Below are 22,806 nucleotides of genomic sequence, written 5' to 3' on the forward strand. Positions count from 1 at the left end.
CATAGGTGTTGCTGGGTCTGGAGGACCTGACTTATAAGGAAAGATTGAATAGATTAGGACCTTATTCCTTGGAATGTAGAAGATTGAGGGTGATTGGATAGAGGTATACAAAATTATGAGGAGTATAGGTAGGGTAAGTGCAAGAAGGGTTTTTCCATTGAGTTTTGTGGGACTACAGCTAGAGGTCATGGATTTAGTGTGAAAGGTGAAAGGTTTAAGGGGAACATGAGGGGAAACTTCTTCACTCAGTGGGTGATGAGAGTGTGGAACGAGCTACCAGTGCAAGTGGTGGATGCGAGCTGGATTTCAATGTTTAAGAGAGGTTTGGATAGGTGCATGGATGGTAGGGGTATGGAGGGCTATGGACCCAGTGCAGGTCGATGGAATAACTGGTTTGTGTTGTGTATTTAAAGTTTCAGTAATATTTGAGTAATCTTGTATATATATTAGTTGATTAAGCATTCCTGTTTAAGTAATTTGTTATAGGTTATATGTATAAATACATGAATTACATACATTATCACACTACCACGAGATCCATGCATGCCTCGCTTAAAAAAAACACAAAGTTCGACCCACATTTCAGACTCCTGTGCCTTCCTTTCAATTAGTTTAATATTGGCAATGAGATATTTTTAAAACTAACCCAAGACTGGTACTGACCTGTTAAAGGGCAGCAAGGCATTCCAACTGAAAAAAACACGGTGAGTGAAAAATGCAGCCCAGCACGTGCAGAGACATTGAGTTTTAAAAAAAGGCCGTAAGCAGAAGAATTCAGGGTTCATAAAGAGAAAGTACTGTGTGATAATAATTATTAAAAAAATCAGAAATCGCTGGCTACATCGGAAAGATTGGCAAGTTTGATTACACAATGGGTAATTGGCTCATATATGCTGAGCTATTAGAAAAGTATTTTGAAGCAAATGAAATAGCCAATGAAAAGTGAGCATCAGTTTTGCTGAGTTCATTGGGTTTAAGGGCATACAGTTTGCTTCGAAGTTTGACTGCTCCAACCAAACCATCAGAAATTCGATTTGTTGATATCATCGAAGTTAGACCCAAAGCCATTGTTGTTTACAGAATGTTTTAGGTTTTTCATAGTGGAATCATAAGGAAGGGGAGTCTATCTCAGTGTACGTGGGTGAATTAAGAGATTGCCTGAGCATTGTCAGTCCAGTAATGGGCTTAATGATGCACTGAGAGATCATTTACTTTGTGGAATCTCAAAAGAAAGCTTTCAAAAACAGCTCTTAACTGAAGAGCAGCTTACATTCAAATGAGCCATTGAAATCACAATTTCAGTAGAACCCACAGACAAAGATGCAATTGAGTCAGAATATTTGTTCCTTTATTCAAGCATACAAAATTGTTGGAAGTGTCTGACAGGTAGAATGTGGGAGAATGCTTCCACTAACTGAGGAGCCTATCATAGGGGAATTCGCAGTTTGAGGATAGGGTTCGATTGTTCAGGATGGGATGAGGAGACATTCCTCACTCAGGAGGTGGTGATTGTTTGAAATTCTTTTCACCAAGGGTGTGGAGACTCAGTCACTGGGTTTATTCAGAAAGCAACAGTCGACCGGATGTTAACCAGAAGAGTATGGGAGCATGTGACTGAGTTAAATGGTTATTAAATATACACACCACAGCAGGGTGCAGACTCTTCAGCCAATATGTTGTGCTGCCCTGTTAATCTAAGATCCACCCGCGAAAAAAAGTCTCTGTCTGTCATCTTGTATACCTTTATCATCCTCCTTTGCTGCAAATAGGAAAACCAAGCTTGCTAAACCTTTCCTCATAAGAGATACTCTTATCCAGGCAGCATCCTGGTAAATCTCCTCTTCACCCTCTTTAAAGATGAGACGACCAGAACTGAACACAATATTCCAAATGTGGTCTAAACAGGGTTTGATACCTCAACACTTAAAGTCAATCCCCTGACTAATGAAGGTCAGCACACTATATGCTTTCTGAACGAGCTTATCAACTTGTGTGGCAATTTTGATGGAATCTATGGACATGGACTCCAAGATCCCTCAGATCCAGATCAGTGATAAGAACCACAGGTCAGATGGGGTGAAGGGCCTGTTTTTGTTCCTGCTTTGATGTTTCCTCATCTCATTGACCCATCTGCCCTATTCCCCCTGTCCTGTTCCTCCCTCCTGCACTCTACCTCTACCTCCACTCCCTACTCTCTCCCTCCACCTCCCCTCCATCATCACCCTCTCTTCCCTCCTCACTATCTCCAGCTAGCTTCCATCCCTGACCCTTGCACTTCCATCCACCCCTACCCTCCCACCTCCCCTTTCCCCTCTCGACCCTCAGGAACTGGAGCCCGGAGGCTTTGTCTGTCCTTGGATCTGCCAGAATGCGGGGAGTCAGCTGAAGGACCCAGTGCCACACAGTTACAAATGGACCACCAGGAAGGGTAAGTATACCCACCCGTCGCCCTGCACCCTGCACCCTCCTGCCCCCGTCACACTTGGAATATTGTGCTCAGTTCTGCTTGCCTCATTGAAAGAAGGATGTGGAAACTTTACAGAGGGTGCAGAGGAGGTTTACCGGAAAACTACCTGGATGGGGAGCGTGTCATATGAGGAAAGACTGAGCAAGCTGGGGCTTTCTGTTTGGAGTGAAGGATGATCAGAGGCCACATGGTGGAGATGTATGAGAGTAAGACAGGCAAAGACAGAGTGGACTGCCAGTGTCTTTTTCCTGGAAGGACAGGGGCAAAGGCTGATACCAGAGAACATCCTTTTAAGGTGAGTGGGGAAAGTTAAAATGTATTTGGCTAAGGTGTATGTAAACTACTGACTTCAACTGTACATTAAGTTTATCCAGCAAGGACTCTCAATGCACTGCCGATCTGACTTTTTATGGTTCTGAGTGGCCGGTGACACTATAGCTCTTGCAGCCAAGTACGCTGATATCAGCTTCCCATCTAACAAGTCTTGTATTGATATTGGTGTATTTCCTCCCCCCTCCTCCACTATTATCAGTGTGAGTCATATTTGCCTGAGATTGGCTCATGCCTCTCCACAACGTTCCTATCCATGAACCCGTCCAAATGGCTTTAAAAAGTTGTCACTGTCTCTCCCTCAGGCTTCCCACCATCCACTGTCTGAAAAATTTACTCCTTAGATCTGTTTTCCTTCCCTCACACCTCAAACGTGTGTTCTTGAGTTCGAGACTCCCTTGCCCTAGGAAAATGACTTTCACCCCTTACCTTTATCTCTGCCCCTCCCCCAGTAGATCTCTATAAAGTCACCCCTCAGCCTTGTACCCTCCCAAGAGGCAATCCCAGCCTAGCCTTATAAAGGCCTCCATTCCAGGCAACATCCGGCACTGCCTCCTATTGCTACTGCATCTTTCCATTAGAGGCACAAGAGAGACTACAGATGGTTGGAAATCTGGAGAAACGCACAAAGGCACTTGAGGAACCCGTGGACCACCGACGTTTTGGGGCGAGGCCCTTCATCAGGTCTATAGTGTGCTGTCTGCAACTGCACACAAAACTCCAGCTGTTTGTACAATTTTATATGACACCATCATGATGTTCCAGGTCATATATTCAATGCTTCAGTGTAAAAAGGCAAACATACCAAACACCACTTCACCCATCCTATCCACCAGTGCCACCACTTTCAAGGAGCAATGACCTTGCAACCCAGTGGCCCTCTGTACGTCGATGCTCCGGAGACCCCTAACAGTTACTGCACACGTCCTGTCGTTAGGCGTCCCAAGGTGCACCACCTCACACTTGCCTGGGTTAAATTTCATCTGCCACTGCTCTGCTCAGCTCTCTGATTGATCTATGTCGTGCTGTATTCTTAGACAACCTTATGTCTAAACCCCCAATTCTCATCCTATCCACAAACTTACTTATCATACCCCTAAATCCTCATGCAAGCCATTTATAAAGGTCCCAGTGGTATTCCACCAGTTAGAAAATTCCAGTCAGATGAACAGCCGTCCACTACCATAAGTCTGAATTTCTTGCAATAATTTCCACAGCGTGGACGTAAGGCTGACCGTAGTTACTAGGCTTATTTTGCATTTTTTGAGCAAAGAGACAAGGTTAGTTATCCAATCTACTGGCATCTTGCCCTAGGCTAAAGCACAGAAATCTCCAGCAGAGCCCCATAAATTTCTTCTCTTGCGGTCATTTATCATATATAACGCTGGAGTTATGTCCAACAGTGTGTGCTAATCACTCCAACAGGTCCTCCCTCCTGGCCCAAAATATTAGCGGATTCCTCCCTTAACTCTCCATGCTCCTTATCCCTCTCCCTGGTGGTTAGTCACGAAATGTGTCCACTTCAAACTTCACTCATTCCCATCAGTTACCCCTCTGTGATATTGTTCACCCCTCTATCCCTGAAGGACAAATCATTCCCCAGACAGTCTCAAGCTTCTAATATAATTCCAGGATACATTACAAGGTTATACAAGATTTGGGGATTCTCCTTAATCCTTCTTGAAAAGAACATTTCAAGGCCATTTTTTTCCCTCCAAACTACTATCATCTCTGCTACCTCACTCCACAAAACCCAAAGGCCCGTATCTGACACATGGTTCCTTATTTCTTATCAAGCCTTCCTTTATTAACCACATTTCCCCTCAACCATGTTTCTGTGATGGTGACAATATTGTAATCCCACTTGTTGAGCAATGTTCTCAGCTCCTCCCCCTACACACGTCTCTGCACATTCAAGTAAATACAGTGAAGCCCACTGGCCCTCCTCTGCTTCCCCTCCTGTGTCTGTTCTTTTGTCTCTTCCATCTAAACTGGAACCCCCAGGTAAGCCTATACTGAACACAACATGACTCTGTGTCTAATCCATGCTCCAGAAGTGTGTGATGGGACAGTGTGGAGGGAGTTTCACTCTGTGCCTGACCCTGGGAGTGTGTGATGGGACAGTGTGGAGGGAGTTTCACTCTGTGCCTGACCCTGGGAGTGTGTGATGGGACAGTGTGGAGGGAGTTTCACTCTGTGTCTGACCCTGAGAGTGTGTGATGGGACAGTGTGGAGGGAGTTTCACTCTGTGCCTGACCCTGGGAGTGTGTGATGGGACAGTGTGGAGGGAGTTTCACTCTGTGTCTGACCCTGGGAGTGTGTGATGGGACAGTGTAGAGGGAGTTTCACTCTGTGTGTGACCCTGGGAGTGTGTGATGGGACAGTGTGGAGGGAGTTTCATTCTGTGTCTGACCCTGGGAGTGTGTGATGGGACAGTGTAGAGGGAGCTTCACTCGGTGTCTGACCCTGGGAGTGTGTGATGGGACAGTGTGGAAGGAGTTTCACTCTGTGTCTGACCCTGGGAGTGTGTGATGGGACAGTGTAGAGGGAGTTTCACTCTGTGTCTGACCCTGAGAGTGTGTGATGGGACAGTGTGGAGAGAGCTTTACTCTTGCATCTCTCCCTGCTTAATAACAGGCCCATTTGGGTACTCCTTTGCTTCTGACATTAACACATACACTTTCATCCCATGTGTGATCAATAAATAAACAAACATGAGCCATTGACCGGATGGCAGGTCAGGAAACCTTAGCCACCGAGAGGAAGGTAACTGTCTCTGAAGGTCTCATCCTGTTATCCCCTTCAGAGGTTTCGGCTGCCCTCCAGCACCCACAATCCGCCACGCTGCGCACAGCGCTAACTGGCCTCGTTTCCCGGAAGGCCTCAGTGGTGAAGTAGTACAGAACGGGGTCCAGCACAGCGTTGGAGCTGGCCAGCAGCTGGGAGGCCCGGAAGAGCTGGAGAGCCAGCTCAGGCGAGTGACTGAGCAGTCTCTTGTAGAAACAGAGGAGGGCATGGTAGGGCAGGAAGCAGAAGGTGAAGATGAGCAGGTTGGCCAGGATCATGCCCTGCGCCTTTGGCACCTTCTGTAGCTGCGAACCATTCTTCTGACCTTTCTGCAGTGCCCACAGTGCCACCAGAGAGGAGACCAGCAGAAGGCAGAATGGCAGCGCGAAGCCGAGGCTGAGGGTGACTGCAACGGCCGTTTTCTTGGTAATGGTCTCTAACTGGAGGCAATCACCATCCATGCTGGTGTTTCTGGAGTAGTTTAACTTCCAGGTGAGGTAAGGAGGGAGGCTGGCACTGACGGAAAAGATCCACACCAGGGCACTGACCCACGTGGCTGCCCGGCGAAGCTGGCGCATGGGCAAGCGGAGGGGGAACAGGGTGGCAATGCACCGGTCCATGCTGATGCAGGCCAGGAAGAAGATACTGGTGTACATGTTGATGAGGAAGATGAGGAAGGTGAGCTTGCAGATTTTCTTTAGTTCCGGTTGGTAGGAGGAGGCAATGTACAAAGGCAGGAAGCAAACCAGCAGCAGGTCGGCAGTGGCCAGGTTGCGCATGTAAATGGTGGTGCCCGAGCGTAGGCGGATGTAGCAGCTGAAGACCCACAGGGCGCCCGCGTTGAACACCAGGCCCAGCACGATGATGATGGCGTAGACCACCGTGAAGGGGAGGCGGAGGACCTCGTCTTTCGTCATGTTCGTAGTGTTCATCCAGTTCATTGTCCTGCGAACAGAGTTGAGGGTGAGAAGGGTGGAGAGGGCAAGGGGGAGGTCACATAGACACTGTTACACATGCACAGCCCAGTCTGTTTACCAACACCCCATTCTGTGTATCGACACCCTAGTCTGGGTACCCACTTCCCAGTCTAATTCCCCACTCCCCCGTCTGTGTACCCAGTCCCAAGTCTGTGTACCCAAAGGCCAGTCTGTGTACCCACACCCTAGCCTGTGTTCCCAATTCCCCAGTACCTGTAGCTACACACAAGTCTTTGTACCTAAACCCCATTCTGTGTTCCGACACCCCAGTCTGTATACACACGCGCAAGTCTGTTTCTCCACTCCCCAGTCTGTGTACCCATTCCCCAGTCTGTGTACCCACGGGCCTGTCTGTGTACCCATTCCCAAATCTGTGTAGCCATTCCCCAGTCTATGTACCCACATCTCAGTTTGTGTACCTAACCCCCAGTCTCGGTACCCTCACCTCAGTCTGTGCACCCATTCACCAGTCTCTCTACCCACTCCCTAGTCTGTGGACCCACTTGGAAGACTGTGTACCCATTCCGCAGTCCGCGTATGCACTCCCCAGTCTGTGGACCCACTCGGCAGTCTGTGTAACCACTTCCCAGTCTGTGTACACACACCTCATTGGTGTATTCATTCTCCTGTCTGTACACACACCCTATTCTGTATACATACACACCATTTGTGACCTATTCCTCAGTCTGTGTACTCATTCCCCAGTCTGTGTACACACAGCCCAATCTCTGTACCCATTCCCCAGTCTGTGCAACCATTTCACAGTCTGCTTTCTGATTCCCCACTCCCCAGTCTGTTCTGACAGCCCAATCTCTGTACCCATTTGGCAGTCTGTGTAATCATTCCCTAGTCTGTATTCCCATTCCCCAGTCCATGAAACCATCCCCAGTCTGTCTACCCATTCAGTAGTCTGTGTACTGATTCCCAAGTCTGTGTACACTCACCAAAGTCTGTATACCCACTCATCAGACTGTGTACACACAGCCCAGTCTGCACACTAATTTCACAATCTGTGTACCCTCAACCCATTTGGTGTACCCATTCCCCAGTCCGTGTATCCATTCTCCAATCCCTGTACACACTCCCAAGTCTGTGTACCCATTCCACAGTCTCTCTACCCACTCCCCAGTCTGTGTATTCACTTGGCAGACTGTGTACCCATTCCCCAGTCTATGTCCCCACTGCCCAGTCTGTGTACTCATTCCCAAGTCTGTGTATGCTCACCAGAGTCTATTTAGCCACTCATCAGTCTGTGTATTCATTCCCCAGTCCGTATACCCATTCTCCAGTCTGTGTACCCTGTGTTGGCACGTGGCCAAGTGGTTAAGGCGTTGGTCTAGTGATCTGAAGGTCGCTAGTTCAAGCCTCAGCTGAGGCAGCGTGTTGTGTCCTTGAGCAAGGCACTTAACCACACATCACTCTGCAACAACACCGCTGCCAAGCTGTATGGGTCCTCATGCCCTTCCCTTGGACAACATCGGTGGCATGGAGAGGGGAGACTTGCAGCATGGACAACTGCCGGTCTTCCATGCAATCTTGCCCAGGCCTGCGTCCTGGAAACCTTCCAAGGCGCAAATCCATGGTCTCACGAGACTAATGGATGTCTATATATATATAAAGTAACCATTCCCAGTGTACCCACTCATCAGTCTGTGTACTAATTCCACAATCTGTGTACGAGACTAACAGATGCCTATATATATATAAAATACCTATTCCCTAGTCCGTATACCCATTCTCCAATCCCTGTACCCACTCCCAAGTCTGTGTACCCAACTCCCAGTGTCTCTACCCACTCCCCAGTCTGTGCACCCCCTTGGTAGTCTGTGCTCCCATTCCCCAGTCTCAGTACACACACCTCAGCCTATGCACCCATTCCCAAGTCTCTTTACCCATTCCCCAGTCTGTGTACCCATTTCGCAGACTGTATACTCATTCCCCAGTCTGTGTAAACATTGCCCAGTCTGTTTACTAATTCCACAATCTGTGTACATATTATTCAGTGTGTGTACACACACCACAGTATGTGAACCAATTCCCCAGTCTGTGTACCTACACCCCAGTCAGTGTACCCATTCCCCAGTCCGTATATCCATTCTCCAGTCCCTGTACCCACTCCCAAGTCTGCGTACCCATTTGTCAGTCTGTGTACCCATTCCACAGACTGTGCATCCACAGCCCAGTCTGCGTATCCACTCAGCAGTCTCTGTACTCTCTCCTGAGTCTGTATACCACTTCCCAGTCTTTGTAACTATGCCCCAGTCTGTGTACTACACTCCAGTCTGTGTACCCATTCACCAGTCTAGGTACCCCAACATCAGTCTGTGTACCCATTTACCTGACTGTGTACCCATTCCTCTGTCTCTCTACCCACTCCCCAGTCAATGTACTCATTCCACAGTCTGGGTACCCATTCCCAAATCTGTGTAACCATTTCCCAGTCCGTGTCCCACTCCCCAGTCTGTGAACCTTTCCCCTGTCAGTGTACACACAGCCTAGTCTGTAGACTCACTTGGCAGTCTGTGTAACCAGTCTCCAGACAGCATACCCATTCCCCAGCCTCTGTATCCATTCTCCAGTCCGTATACCCATTCTTCAGTCCCTGTACCAACTCCCAAGTCTGCGTACTGATGTGCCAGTCCATAAACCCATTCTCCTGTCCCTGTACCCACTCCCAGGTCTGTGTACCCATTTGCCAGTCTGTATAACAAAAGCCTACTCTGTCTACCCATTCCACAGACTGTGTATACATAACCTAGTCTGCGTACACACTCAGTAGTCTCTACACCCTCGCCCGAGTCTGTATACCCACTTCCCAGTCTTTGTACCCAATACCCAGTCCCCAGTCTGTGTACCCACATGCCAGTCTGTGTACCTACATACCAATCTGTGTACCCATTCCCAAGTCTGTGTACCTACATACCAATCTGTGTATCCATTCACCAATCTGTGTACTCATTCGCCAGTCTGTGTACCCATTCCCCAGGCTGTGTAACCATTCCCCAGTCCATGCATCCACTCCCCAGTCTGTGGACCCACTCAGCAGTCTGTGTAACCACTCCCCAGTCTGCGTACCCTCACCCCAGTCTGTGCACGCACACCTCATTGGTGTACTCATTCTCCTGTCTGTACACACACCCTATTCTGTACACATACACACCATTTGTGACCTATTCCTCAGTCTGTGTACCTACTCCCCAGTCTGTTTACCCATTCCCCAGTCTGTGTACACACACCTCAATCTCTGTACCCATTCCCCAGTCTGTGCAGCCATTTCACAGTCTGTGTTCTGATTCCCCACTCCCCAGTCTGTTCCGACAGCCCAATCTCTGTACCTACTTGGCAGTCTGTGCAATCATTCCCTAGTCTGTATTCCCATTCCCCAGTCCATGAAACCATCCCCAGTCTGTCTACCCATTCGGTAGTCTGTGTACTGATTCCCAAGTCTGTGTACACTCACCAAAGTCTGTATACCCAGTCATCAGACTGTGTACACACAGCCCAGTCTGTGTACTAATTTCATAATCTGTGTACCCTCAACCCAGTTGGTGTACCCATTCCCCAGTCCGTATATCCATTCTCCAATCCCTGTACACACTCCCAAGTCTGTGTACCCATTCCACAGTCTGTCTACCCACTCCCCAGTCTGTGTAATCACTTGGCAGACTGTGTACCCATTCCCCAGTCTATGTACCCACTGCCCAGTCTGTGTACTCATTCACAATCTGTGTACTCATTCCCAAGTCTGTGTATGCTCGCCACAGTCTATTTAGCCACTCATCAGTCCATGTACTCATTTCTCAGTCTGTGTATTCATTCCCCAGTCCGTATACCCATTCTCCAGTCTGTGTACCCTGTGTTGGCACGTGGCCAAGTGGTTAAGGCATCGGTCATGTGATCTGAAGGTCACTAGTTCAAGCCTCAGCTGAGGCAGCGTGTTGTGTCCTTGAGCAAGGCACTTAACCACACATCGCTCTGCAACAACGCTGGTGCCAAGCTGTATCGGCCCTAGTGCCCTTCCCTTGGACATCATCGGTGGCATGGAGAGGGGAGACTTGCAGCATGGACAACTGCCGGTCTTCCATGCAATCTTGCCCAGGCCTGCGTCCTGGAAACCTTCCAAGGCGCAAATCCATGGTCTCACGAGACTAATGGATGCCTATATATATATATATAAATATAAAGTACCCATTCCCCAGTCTGTGTACCCATTCCTAGTTTGTGTACCCACTCATCAGTCTTTATACATGCACACCAGTCTGTGTACTAATTCCGCAATCTGTGTACCCATTATCCAGTGTTTGTACCTACAACCCAGTCAGTGTACCCATTTTATAGGCACCCATTTTACAGGCTCTGTATCCATTCCCTAGTTTGGGTACACTCACCCCAGTCTGTGTACGCATTGCCCAATCTGTGTACCCATTCCCCAGTCTGTGTATGCATTCCTCAATCTGTGTACCCATTCCCCAATCTGTGTACCGATTCCCCAGTCTATGTAACATTCCCCAGTCTGTGTATGCATTCCTCAATCTGTGTACCCATTCCCCAATCTGTGTACCGATTCCCCAGTCTATGTAACATTCCCCAGTCTGTGTACCCATTCCCCCTTTTGAGTATCTATTCCCCCGTCTGTGTACCCACTTCCTAGTCTGTGTACCCATTGCCCAGTCTGTGTATGCACTCCCCAATCTGTGTACCCATTCCCCAGTCTGTGTATGCATTCCCCAATCTGTGTACCCATTATCCAGTGTGTGAACACACACCCCAGTCAGTGTACCCAATCCCCAGCCTCTGTATCCAATTTCAGTCTCGGTACTGTCACCTGAGTCTATGTACTCACTCGCCGGTCCGTATATGCATTCCCCAGAGTCAGAACGCTCAACTGTCCGTATACTCATTCTCCAGTCCATATACCCATTCTCCAGTCCCTGAACTCACTTCCAAGTCTGCATACCCATTTGTCATTCTGTGTACGTACAGCCCAGTCAGTGTACCCATTCTCCAGCCTCTGTATCCGTTCCTCGGCCTGTGTACCTACACCCCAGTCTGTGTATCCATTCCGCATTCTCAGTACCCTCACTTCCTATGTGTACCCATTCCCAAACTTCTGTGGCTATTCCCCAGTCTATGTATCCACTCCCCAGTCTGTGTACCCACTCCTGAGTCTGTATACACACTCCTCAGAGTGTGTACTATTCCCCAGTATGTGTATACACACTCTAGTTTGTGTTCCCATTTGTCAGTCTGTGTTCACATACCTCATCTGTGTACCCATTCTCCTGCCTGTGTATACACACCCTATTCTGTATACACACTCTATCTGTGTACCCATTCTCCTGCCTGTGTATACACACCCTATTCTGTATACACACTCTATCTGTGTACCCATTCTCCTGCCTGTGTATACACACCCTATTCTATATACACACACTATCTGTGTACTCATTCTCCTGTCTGTGTATAAACACCCTATTCTGTATACACACTCCATCTGTGTACCCATTCTCCTGCCTGTGTATACACACCCTATTCTGTATACACACTCTATCTGTGTACCCATTCTCCTGCCTGTGTATACACACCCTATTCTGTATACACACTCTATCTGTGTACCCATTCTCCTGCCTGTGTATACAGACCCTATTCTGTATACACACTCTATCTGTGTACCCATTCTCCTGCCTGTGTATACACACCCTATTCTGTATACAGACCCTATCTGTGTACCTATTCTCCAGACTGTGTACCCACACCCCATTCTGTGTACCCATTCCTCAGTCCAGATACCCATTCCACAGACTGTGTACACATTCCCCAGCCTGTGTACACACACCTCAATCTCTATACCCATTCCTCATTCTGTACAGCCATTCCACAGTCAGTGTTTCGATTCCCCAGTCCCTGTACCCACTCTCCAGTCTGTTCTGACAGCCCAATCTGTGTCCACACTCAGCAGTCTGTGTACTCAGTACCCCAGTCTCTCTACCCAATCCCCACCTCAACTGCGTACCCATTTTCCTGTCTGTGTACACACACCCCATCTATGTACCCATTGCCCAGTCTGTTAACTCATTCCTCAGTCTGTGTACACACATCCCAATCCCTATACCTATTCGTCACTCTGTGCAGCCATTCCCCAGTGTGTTCCAATGGCCCAGTCTGTGTACACATTCCCCAGCCTGTGTAACCATCTCATCTGTGTTCTGACAGCCCAGACTGTGTACCCACTTGGCAGTCTGTGTACTCATTCCCCAGTATGTGTACACTCACTATAGTCTGTGGACCCACTCATCAGCCTGAGTTCCAACAGCCCAGACTGTACCCACTTGGCAGACTGTGTACCCAATCCCCAGTCTGTGTACCCATTCTCCAGTCCCTGAACCCACTCCCAAGTCTGTGTACCCATTTGCCAGTCTATGTGCCAACAGCCCACTCTGTTGTACCCATTCCACAGACTGTGTACAAACAGCCCAGACTGCATACACATTCAGCAGTCTCTGTACGTTCTCCCCAGTCTGTATACCTACTTCCCAGTCTTTGTACCCATTCCCCACTCTGTGTACCCATTCTACAGACTGTGTATCCATAGCCCAGTCTGCGTATCAAACAGCAGTCTCTGTACCCTCTCCCCAGTCTGTATACCTACTACCCAGTCTTTGTACCCTCTCCCCAGTCTGTATACCCACTTCCCAGTCTTTGCACCCATCCCCCAGTCTGTGTACCTGCATGCCATTCTGTGTACCCATTCCCTAGTCTGTGTTCCCATTCCCTGCCTGTGTTTTGACAGCCTGGAACGTGTACCACTTGGCAGACTGTGTACTCATTCTCCACTTAGTGGACACCCACCACAGTCCATGTACCCATTCCCCCAGTCCGTATACCCACTCCCCAGTCTGTGTACCCATTCCTCAATCTGTGTAACGATTCTCCAGTCTGTGTACTCACACCCCATCTGTGTACACATTCCCCGGTCTGTATACTAATTCCACAAACTGTGTACCCATTATCCAGTATGTGTACACACACCTCAGTCTGTGTACCCTTTCCCCAGTCTGTGTCCCCATTCCCCAGTGTCAGCACCCTCACCCCAGTCTGTGTGCCCATTCCCCAGGCTGTGCACCCATTTGCCAGGCTGTGCGCCCATTTGCCAGATGGTGTGCCCATTTGCCAGTCTGTGTACTCACATCCCAAGGCCAGATTACTGGGCTCTCCTGCTGGATGGACACAGCGGTGGACGGTGATTGATGGATAGAGCTGGTTCACTGACTACTCCCTGCTGGGAGGCTGTGGCTCAATCTCTGTGCAAAGGCTGGCGCTGACTAGAAGAGTAATTGTATAGGTTTGAGTCGGTCAGAGGCAGGTCACTGCACAGCCAAGAAAGGGAAACAATGGAAAAGTGAGAATCTTAAGTTCCATTAGGGAGGTTGCACAAGATGTAACTAAGACACACTGCAGGTGGGCGTTATCAGAGTCACAGTTATTGGGGGCCGAGCGCGGTCATGCATGCACAGGTTACTGTGCACGCAGTTCACTCACAGTATCACCCTCTCAGTTATTTATAGGTGGAGCCTCTGTTGTTATTGAGACTCTTGACTGTGCAACAGTTAATCGTCACCTTGCTAACGCTGACTGTGGGACAGTTAATCGTCACCTTGCTAACGCTGACTGTGCGACAATTAATCGTCACCTTGCTAACGCTGACTGTGCGACAGTTAATCGTCACCTTGCTAACGCTGACTGTGCGACAGTTAATCGTCACCTTGCTAACGCTGACTGTGCGACAGTTAATCGTCACCTTGCTAACGCTGACTGTGGGACAGTTAATCGTCAACTTGCTAACGCTGACTGTGCGACAGTTAATCGTCACCTTGCTAACGCTGACTGTGCGACAGTTAATCGTCACCTTGCTAACTCTGACTGTGGGACAGTTAATCGTCACCTTGCTAACGCTGACTGTGCGACAGTTAATCGTCACCTTGCTAACGCTGACTGTGGGACAGTTAATCGTCACCTTGCTAACGCTGACTGTGCGACAGTTAATCGTCACCTTGCTAACGCTGACTGTGGGACAGTTAATCGTCACCTTGCTAACGCTGACTGTGCGACAGTTAATCGTCACCTTGCTAACTCTGACTGTGCGACAGTTAATCGTCACCTTGCTAACTCTGACTGTGGGACAGTTAATCGTCACCTTGCTAACGCTGACTGTGGGACAGTTAATCGTCACCTTGCTAACGCTGACTGTGGGACAGTTAATCGTCACCTCACTAACGCTGACTATGGAACAGCACAACACAGGAACATGCCCATCAGCCCACGGTGTTGTGACAATCTAATTAAATTCACAACACCTAATCCCCTTTTGCCTGCACATGGTCCATATCCTTTGTTCCTTTGCAGATTCATGTGTCTCTGAATTTCAAAACTTCTATCATATCTGCCTCTACCATCACTCCTTTCAGCCTGTGCATCTGTCTTTGTCAAAAGCTTGCCAACAACTTCTCTTTTTAACGTTCAAGTTCAGTTTATTGTCTTTCAGCCAAACATATACCGTCAAACAAAACAATATTCCTCCGGATCGAGGTGCACAACACAGTACATATAACTCACACTCAACACATAAATTAATATTACCACAAACAAATTTAAAAATAATAAGGTGTATTTACGACACAAGTTAAAAAGTAAATCGCTACTGTCGCTTCATACGTGATGAAACCTGGGAGTTTAGTAGTCTCACGGCCTGGGGAAGAAGCTGTTTCCCATTCTAGCAGTTTTTGTCCTAATGCTATGGTACCTCCTGATGGAAGGGGCCAAAAGGATTGTTGGACAGAGAGGAGGGACTATTGACAATGCTAAGGGTCCTGCACAGGCAGTGCTCCTGATAAATGTCCCTGATGGGTGGAAGAGAGACCCCAGTGATCCCCTCAGCAGTCTTTGCAATCCCTTGTGGAGACTTGCAGTCAGATGCCTTGCAATTTCATTACAAAAGATGGTACAGTTGGTCAGGACACTCTCAATGATGTTCCTGCAAAAGTTGGTTAGAATGGTTTGGTGGGGGTACGGGGGGGGGGGTTGCTCAATCTCCTCAGGAAGTGGAGATGCTCCTGTGCTTCCTTGACCAAAGCGATGGTGTTGGGGGCCAAGTGAGAGCATCCATTATGTGCACTCCCAGAAATTTGGTGCTCCTAACTTCTCCACAGAGGAGCCATGTATTCGCAGTGAAGAGTGGTTAGACTGCCACTTCCTTCCCCTTTACCCAACCATGACTCCCCTCTCCCTTCCCCCTTCCCCCTTCCCACAGTACAGACCCATATCAGAATCAGGTTTATCATCACTCACATAGATTATGAATTTCTTTTGTGGCAGCAGTGCAGTGTAATACATAAAATTATTGCAGTACTGTGCAAAAGTCTTAGGCACCCTAGCTAAAGTCTAAGACTTTTGGACAATACTATATGTACTTCGATAATAAATTTAATTTGAACAGACTTGAACTTAGAACTATAGACTTCGACCCCAAGATTTCAAGATTAATGCTCCTAAGGATCCTGCCTTCTACTGTGAACTGTCAGTTTACACCCAAATCATTGAGAAACAAACACTGTTCATGACTTTCCTGTCCAGTGGGATTATTACACAGATGCACACTTGGATACAGAGAGAAAACACATTCCATTCTTTCGGGTCTCGAGCTCCCCTGTCTCACCGGTCTGAACAGCGACTCTGAAGCAGAGTTGTGCACTCTCGGCCTGCAGATAGAAATCAAGGGCAGGTTTTGTTTCTCTGTTTTGCTTGGCTTAGCTCTGTTGCCTCATTTGTTGATCTGAACTTCAGTGCTTGCTCCTCACCACTAAGCATGGGCCAGTTCCTTCAGATGTCATTCAAAGTTGAAAGTTCAAAACTCAAAGTGACTTTCTTATCAAAGTACACAAGTCACCTGAGATTCATTGTCTAGTGGGCATTCACAGTAAGTACAAAGAAACACAATTGTGTCAATGAAAAAAGCAATCTGCAAAAGACAACAAATAGTGCACTGCAGAAAGCAAAACAAAACAATAATTAGAAATAACTGAGTACATGTGTTGTAGCGTCCTTAAAAGTAAGTCCATAGGTTATGGGAGCAGTTCAAGTGTTGAGATGGGTGAAATTATCTACCTTGGTCCAGGAGCCTGATGGTTAGGGGGTAATAACTGTTCCTGAACTTGGTGGTGTGGAAAGGCTGACAAAGTAAGGAAACTTGGGTGGTGATGAATTTAGTCAACAAGGAAAAGGAATTGTATATAAGGTTTAGGAAGCTAGAATCAGAGACCTTGAAGAATATAAAGAAGCCAGAAAGATCTCAGGAAGGAACATAGGAGAGCTATGAGGGAGGTCGTCCTTGGCAAGAGAGATTAAGGAGAATGCCAAGGCATTATATACATATATCATGAGCAAGAAGATAACTAGGGGAAGGGTTGGATCACTCAAAGAAGACATAGATTCATAGAGTACTTTTGCACTAAAACACACCCTGTGGCACATCTAGTCTGTACTGAACTATTATTCTGCCAAGTCCCATTGACCCAAACCTGTACTACACGCTCCACACACCTCCCACTCATGCATGCGTCAAACTTCTCTGAAATGTTACAGTTGAACCTGCATCCACTGCTTCTGTTGGTAATTTGCTCCACAGTTTCACCATTCTCTGAGTGAAGAGGTTCTTCCTCAGTTCACCTTAAATATTTCACTCTTCATCCTTAAGCCATAACCTCCAGTTCTAGTATCATGCAATCTCAGTGGGAAAAGTTTGCTCACATTCCCCTCCCTATCTATACTCACGATCTTTATACCTCTATCAAACATCCCCTCATTCTCCTGTGCTCCACAGAATAAAGTTCTAACCTATTCAACTTTTTCCTATAAGTCAGGTCCTCAACCCCTGGCAACATCCTTGTAAATTTTTCTGTACTCATTCAATCTTACTGATATATTTACTCTAGGTAGATGCCCAAAAAATGCATACAGTACTCTAAATAGATTGTAGCATTCCCTGATAGGCATCCTCTGCTGGTCCTGGTCTCCTCTCAACCAGAGCTCTTTTGGCATTGGCCCTGCCCTGCTGTCAATGGGTGTCAGTGAGCCCATGACCAATCATCCAGTGTTAATAATCTAGGATACAGGGAGGTGCAAACACTGGTCACCAACACAGGCAAAATAAGCCAACACCAGGAGTGGTCCTGGGCACTCGATGGGCAGCCTCTTTCAACCTTTCACCTTCAAACACTGATCCTGCTACTCGCCCTCCAGGCACTGCCTGGCCCAGTGAACAGACCTGGCACTCTTGTAGTTATGTCAGATTTCCAGCATTCGCAGGATTTTGCTAGTCCCCTTCTGGACAATCTCTCCTGCTCCAGATTTAAACATAGTATCGTCTGGGAAAACCAAAAGAATGTAGTTGGAGCATTAATCTCCTTCCAATGTTATAAAATACATCTTTTCGCCATTAAAGTAAGAAATGCAATCAATCTACGGGCTGAAGGGGAAAGATTACTGGAAATTTTAGGTAATCCAAAGATAGCAGTAATAAGATGGGGAGAAATATCTATATTCAATACCTTTGAAATAATATTAAAAATATCTTTCCAAAGAGTTTCCAGAGTAGGACAGGCCCAAAACATATGAGTTAAGGAAGCTATCTCCCCATGACATCTGTCACACAAAGTGCTAATATGAGAATAAAAACGAGCTAATTTATCTTTAGACATATGTGCTCTATGGACAACTTTAAATTGAATTAGGAAGTGTTTAGAACAGATAGAGGAAGTATTAACTAGTTGTAAAATATGCGCCCAGTCATCCACCGGAATAATAAGACCCAATTCCTTTTCCCGATCTGACCTAATCTTATCAAATGGAGCTTTCCTAAGTTTCATAATAGTATTATAAATAATAACCGTTGCACCTTTCTGACATGGAATAAGGTTAATTATAATATCTAAAATATATGTAGGAGGTAGCGTCTGAAAGGAAGAGAGTATAGTACTTAGGAAATTTCTAACTTGGAGATATCTAAAAAAGTGTATTCTTGGTAAGTTATATTTGTTAGATAATTGCTCAAAAGACATAAGGGAACCATCTAAAAATAAATCCAAAAACCGTGAAATACCATTAGCTTTCCAAATTTGAAAGGCACGGTCAGTGGAACCATAGAACCATAGAACCATAGAAACTACAGCACAGAAACAGGCCCTTTGGCCCTTCTTGGCTGTGCCGAACCATTTTCTGCCTAGTCCCACTGACCTGCACACGGACCATATCCCTCCATACACCTCCCATCCATGTATCTGTCCAATTTATTCTTAAATGTTAAAAAAGAACCCGCATTTACCACCTCGTCTGGCAGGTCATTCCATACTCCCACCACTCTCTGTGTGAAGAAGCCCCCGCTAATGTTTCCTTTAAACTTTTCCCCCCTCAACCTTAACCCATGTCCTCTGGTTTTTTTCTCCCCTTGCCTCAGTGGAAAAAGCCTGCTTGCATTCACTCTATCTATACCCATCATAATTTTATATACCTCTATCAAATCTCCCCTCATCCTTCTACGCTCCAGAGAATAAAGTCCTAACCTATTCAACCTTTCTCTGTAACTGAGTTTCTCAAGTCCCGGCAACATCCTTGTAAACCTTCTCTGCACTCTTTCAACCTTATTTATGTCCTTCCTGTAATTGGGTGACCAAAACTGAAGACAATACTCCAGATTCGGCCTCACCAATGCCTTATACGACCTCATCATAACATTCCAGCTCTTATACTCAATACTTCGATTAATAAAGGCCAATGTACCAAAAGCTCTCTTTACGACCCTATCTACCTGTGACGCCACTTTTAGGGAATTTTGTATCTGTATTCCCAGATCCCTCTGTTCCACTGCACTCCTCAGTGCCTTACCATTAACCCTATATTTTCTACGTTGGTTTGTCCTTCCAACGTGCAATACCTCACACTTGTCAGTATTAAACTCCATCTGCCATTTTTCAGCCCATTTTTCCAGCTGGTCCAAGTCCCTCTGCAGGCTCTGAAAACCTTCCTCACCGTCTACTACACCTCCAATCTTTGTATCATCAGCAAACTTGCTGATCCAATTTACCACATTATCATCCAGATCATTGATATAGATGACAAATAACAATGGACCCAGCACTGATCTCTGTGGCATACCACTAGTCACAGGCCTCCACTCAGAGAAGCAATTCTCTACCACCACTCTCTGGCTTCTTCCATCGAGCCAATGTCTAATCCAATTTACCACCTGTCCATGTATACCTAGCGACTGAATTTTCCGAACTAATTTCCCATGCGGGACCTTGTCAAAGGCCTTACTGAAGTCCATGTAGACAATATCCACTGCCTTCCCTTCATCCACTTTCCTGGTAACCTCCTCGAAAAACTCCAACAGATTGGTCAAACATGACCTACCACGCACAAAGCCATGTTGACTCTCCCTAATAAGTCCCTGTCTATCCAAATGCTTGTAGATTCTGTCTCTTAGTATTCTCTCCAATAACTTACCTACTACTGACGTTAAACTCACCGGCCTATAATTTCCCGGATTACTTTTCGATCCTTTTTTAAACAACGGAACAACATGAGCCACTCTCCAATCCTCTGGCACTTCACCCGTAGACAGCGACATTTTAAATATTTCTGCCCGGGCCCCCGCAATTTCAACACTAGTCTCCTTCAAGGTCCGAGGGAACACTCTGTCAGGTCCCAGGGATTTATCCACTTTAATTTTCCTCAAGACAGCAAGCACCTCCTCCTTTTCAATCTGTACAGTTTCCATGGTCTCACTACTTGATTCCTTCAATTCCATAGATTTCATGCCAGCTTCCTTAGTAAATACAGCCGCAAAAAACCTATTTAATATCTCCCCCATTTCCTTTGGTTCCGCACAAAGCCGACCACTCTGATCTTCAAGAGGACCAACTTTATCCCTTACAATCCTTTTGCCCTTAATATACTTGTAAAAGCTCTTTGGATTATCCTTCACTTTGACTGCCAAGGCAACCTCATGCCTTCTTTTAGCCCTCCTGATTTCTTTCTTAAGTATTTTCTTGCACTTCTTATACTCCTCAAGCACCTGATTTACCCCGTTTCCTATACATTTCATACAACTCCCTCTTCTTCTTTATCAGAGTTGCAATATCCCTTGAGAACCAAGGTTCCTTATTCCTATTCAATTTGCCTTTAATCCTGACAGGAACATACAAACTCTGCACTCTCAAAAATTTCCCCTTTGAAGGTTTCCCACCTACCAATCACATCTTTGCCAGAGAACAACCTGTCCCAATCCACGCTTTTTAGATCCTTTCTCATTTCTTCAAATTTGGCCTTCTTCCAGTTCAGAACCTCAACCCTAGGACCAGATCTATCCTTGTCCATGATCAAATTGAAGCTAATGGTGTTATGATCACTGGAACCAAAGTGCTCCCCTACACAGAAGAGGGAAGGAAGAGGGAGGGAAGAATATGTTACCTAAAATAGGAATCGCAAGCCCAAATTGATTAAGATCGAAAAATTTTCGGAATTGAAACCAAATACGTAAGGTATATTTAACTATCGGGTGACAAACCAGTTGACAGCGTATCAAATCAAAAGGAAGAGACGAACCTAAAATGGAGCCAAGTGCATAACATTGAGCAGATTTTAATTCCAATACTACCCATTTAGGAATGGATAGTGTATCTTGATCAAGTAACCAAAATTTCATATGTTGAATATTAATTGCCCAATAATAGAATCTAAAGTTAGGTAATGCGAAACCTCCATCTCTCTTAGCTTTCTATATTTTACCCAATCTCTGGTTTTTATTTTGCCAAATAAATGAAGAAATTTTAGAGTCAACTTTATCAAAAAAGGATTTGGGAACAAAAATTGGAAGTGCCTAAAATACATATAAAAATTTTGGAAAAATAAACATCTTAACAGCATTAACACGACCAATCAAAGTTAAATAAAATGGAGACCATTTAAATGAGAGTTGAGTAATGTGATTGATTAAGGGTAGGAAATTAGTCTTAAATAAATCTTTATGTTTACAGGTAACTTTAATCCCAAGATATGAAAAATAATTATTAACCAATTTAAACGGAAGATTCTGATATAAGGGAACTTGCTTATTAATTGGAAAAAGTTCACTCTTACCGAGATTTAACTTATAACCTGAAAAAAGACTAAATTGTGCTATTAAATCTAAAGCAGCAGGGATAGATTTTTGAGGATTAGAAATATATAAAAGTAAGTCATCAGCATAGAGTGATAATTTATGGGACTTTAAACCCTGAGTTATCCCAATAATATTTGGAGATTCTCGAATGGCAATTGCAAGAGGTTCTAATGCAATATCAAATAATATAGGACTAGGAGGACAACCTTGTCTGGTATCTCGAAAAAGAGGAAAAAAAGGTGAGCTTAAAGAGTTAGTATGAACTGAGGCCATAGGAGAATGATATAGCAATTTGATCCAGGATATGAATTTCAGGCTGAAATTGAACATTTCAAGCACCTTAAATAAGTAAGGCCATTCGACTTTGTCGAAGGCTTTTTCAGCGTCTAAGGAAATGACACACTCAGGATCATTTTGTGAGGGGGTATAAGAGAAATCCAAAGATTAGGAATCTTTGGGTAGGCTAAGATTACTTTGCTCCCATTCCATATCCTTCAACGAGAAGAAATTCCTCTCTCTGAAATGGTTGTCTCTTTATTCCAAAACTATTTCCTTATTATTATCCCAGTACCCAAGAAAAACACGATAACATACCTTGACGACCGCACAATGACTCTTGATATCTACCATCATGAAGTGCTTTGAGAGTTGTTTATGGCACACATCCACTCCAACTTCCCAGACAGTCTCAACTCACTGCAATTTACCTTCTGTCTACCATGGACAGCATCTCCCAGGCCTTAGACTTATCTCTGGAGCATCTGGACAGTAAAGGCACTTATATCAGGCAATTTTTCATTGATTATAGCTCTGCCTTCAGTACTAATATTCCAAGCAAGCTCATCACCGAACTCCAGACCCTGGAAGCCAATGCCTCCCACTGCAACTGGATTCTTGCTTTCCATCACGGGTAAAGCCCTCCCCGCCACTGGGCACATCTACATGGAGCACTGTTGCAGGAAAGCAGCATCCATCATCAGGGACCTCCACCACCCAGGCCATGCTCTCTTCTCACTGCTGCCCTCAGGAAT

The 22,806-nt window shown here is 46.0% G+C and overlaps 1 protein-coding gene across 3 annotated transcripts; it reads right to left on the reverse strand.

Annotated features, from left to right (window-relative positions):
* Positions 1-1,326: 1,326 nt before the first annotated feature.
* On the reverse strand, positions 1,327-22,535 carry LOC140197790 (lysophosphatidic acid receptor 5-like). Of its 3 annotated transcripts, XM_072258236.1 has the most exons (4): positions 22,370-22,535; positions 17,882-17,981; positions 13,749-13,928; positions 1,327-6,529 (listed from the first exon to the last, which is right to left on the reverse strand). In XM_072258236.1, coding segments are annotated over exons 3-4 (996 nt in total). In that variant the 5' UTR covers positions 13,751-13,928; positions 17,882-17,981; positions 22,370-22,535; the 3' UTR covers positions 1,327-5,535. The 3 variants fall into 3 exon arrangements, with proteins under 3 accessions (XP_072114337.1, XP_072114338.1, XP_072114336.1); XM_072258237.1 differs by lacking the exon at positions 17,882-17,981 and having other exon boundaries at positions 13,749-13,883; XM_072258235.1 differs by lacking the exon at positions 17,882-17,981.
* Positions 22,536-22,806: the final 271 nt, after the last annotated feature.

Source organism: Mobula birostris, chromosome 5 (assembly GCF_030028105.1).
Source record: "Mobula birostris isolate sMobBir1 chromosome 5, sMobBir1.hap1, whole genome shotgun sequence".
NCBI classification, from domain to species: domain Eukaryota; kingdom Metazoa; phylum Chordata; class Chondrichthyes; order Myliobatiformes; family Myliobatidae; genus Mobula; species Mobula birostris.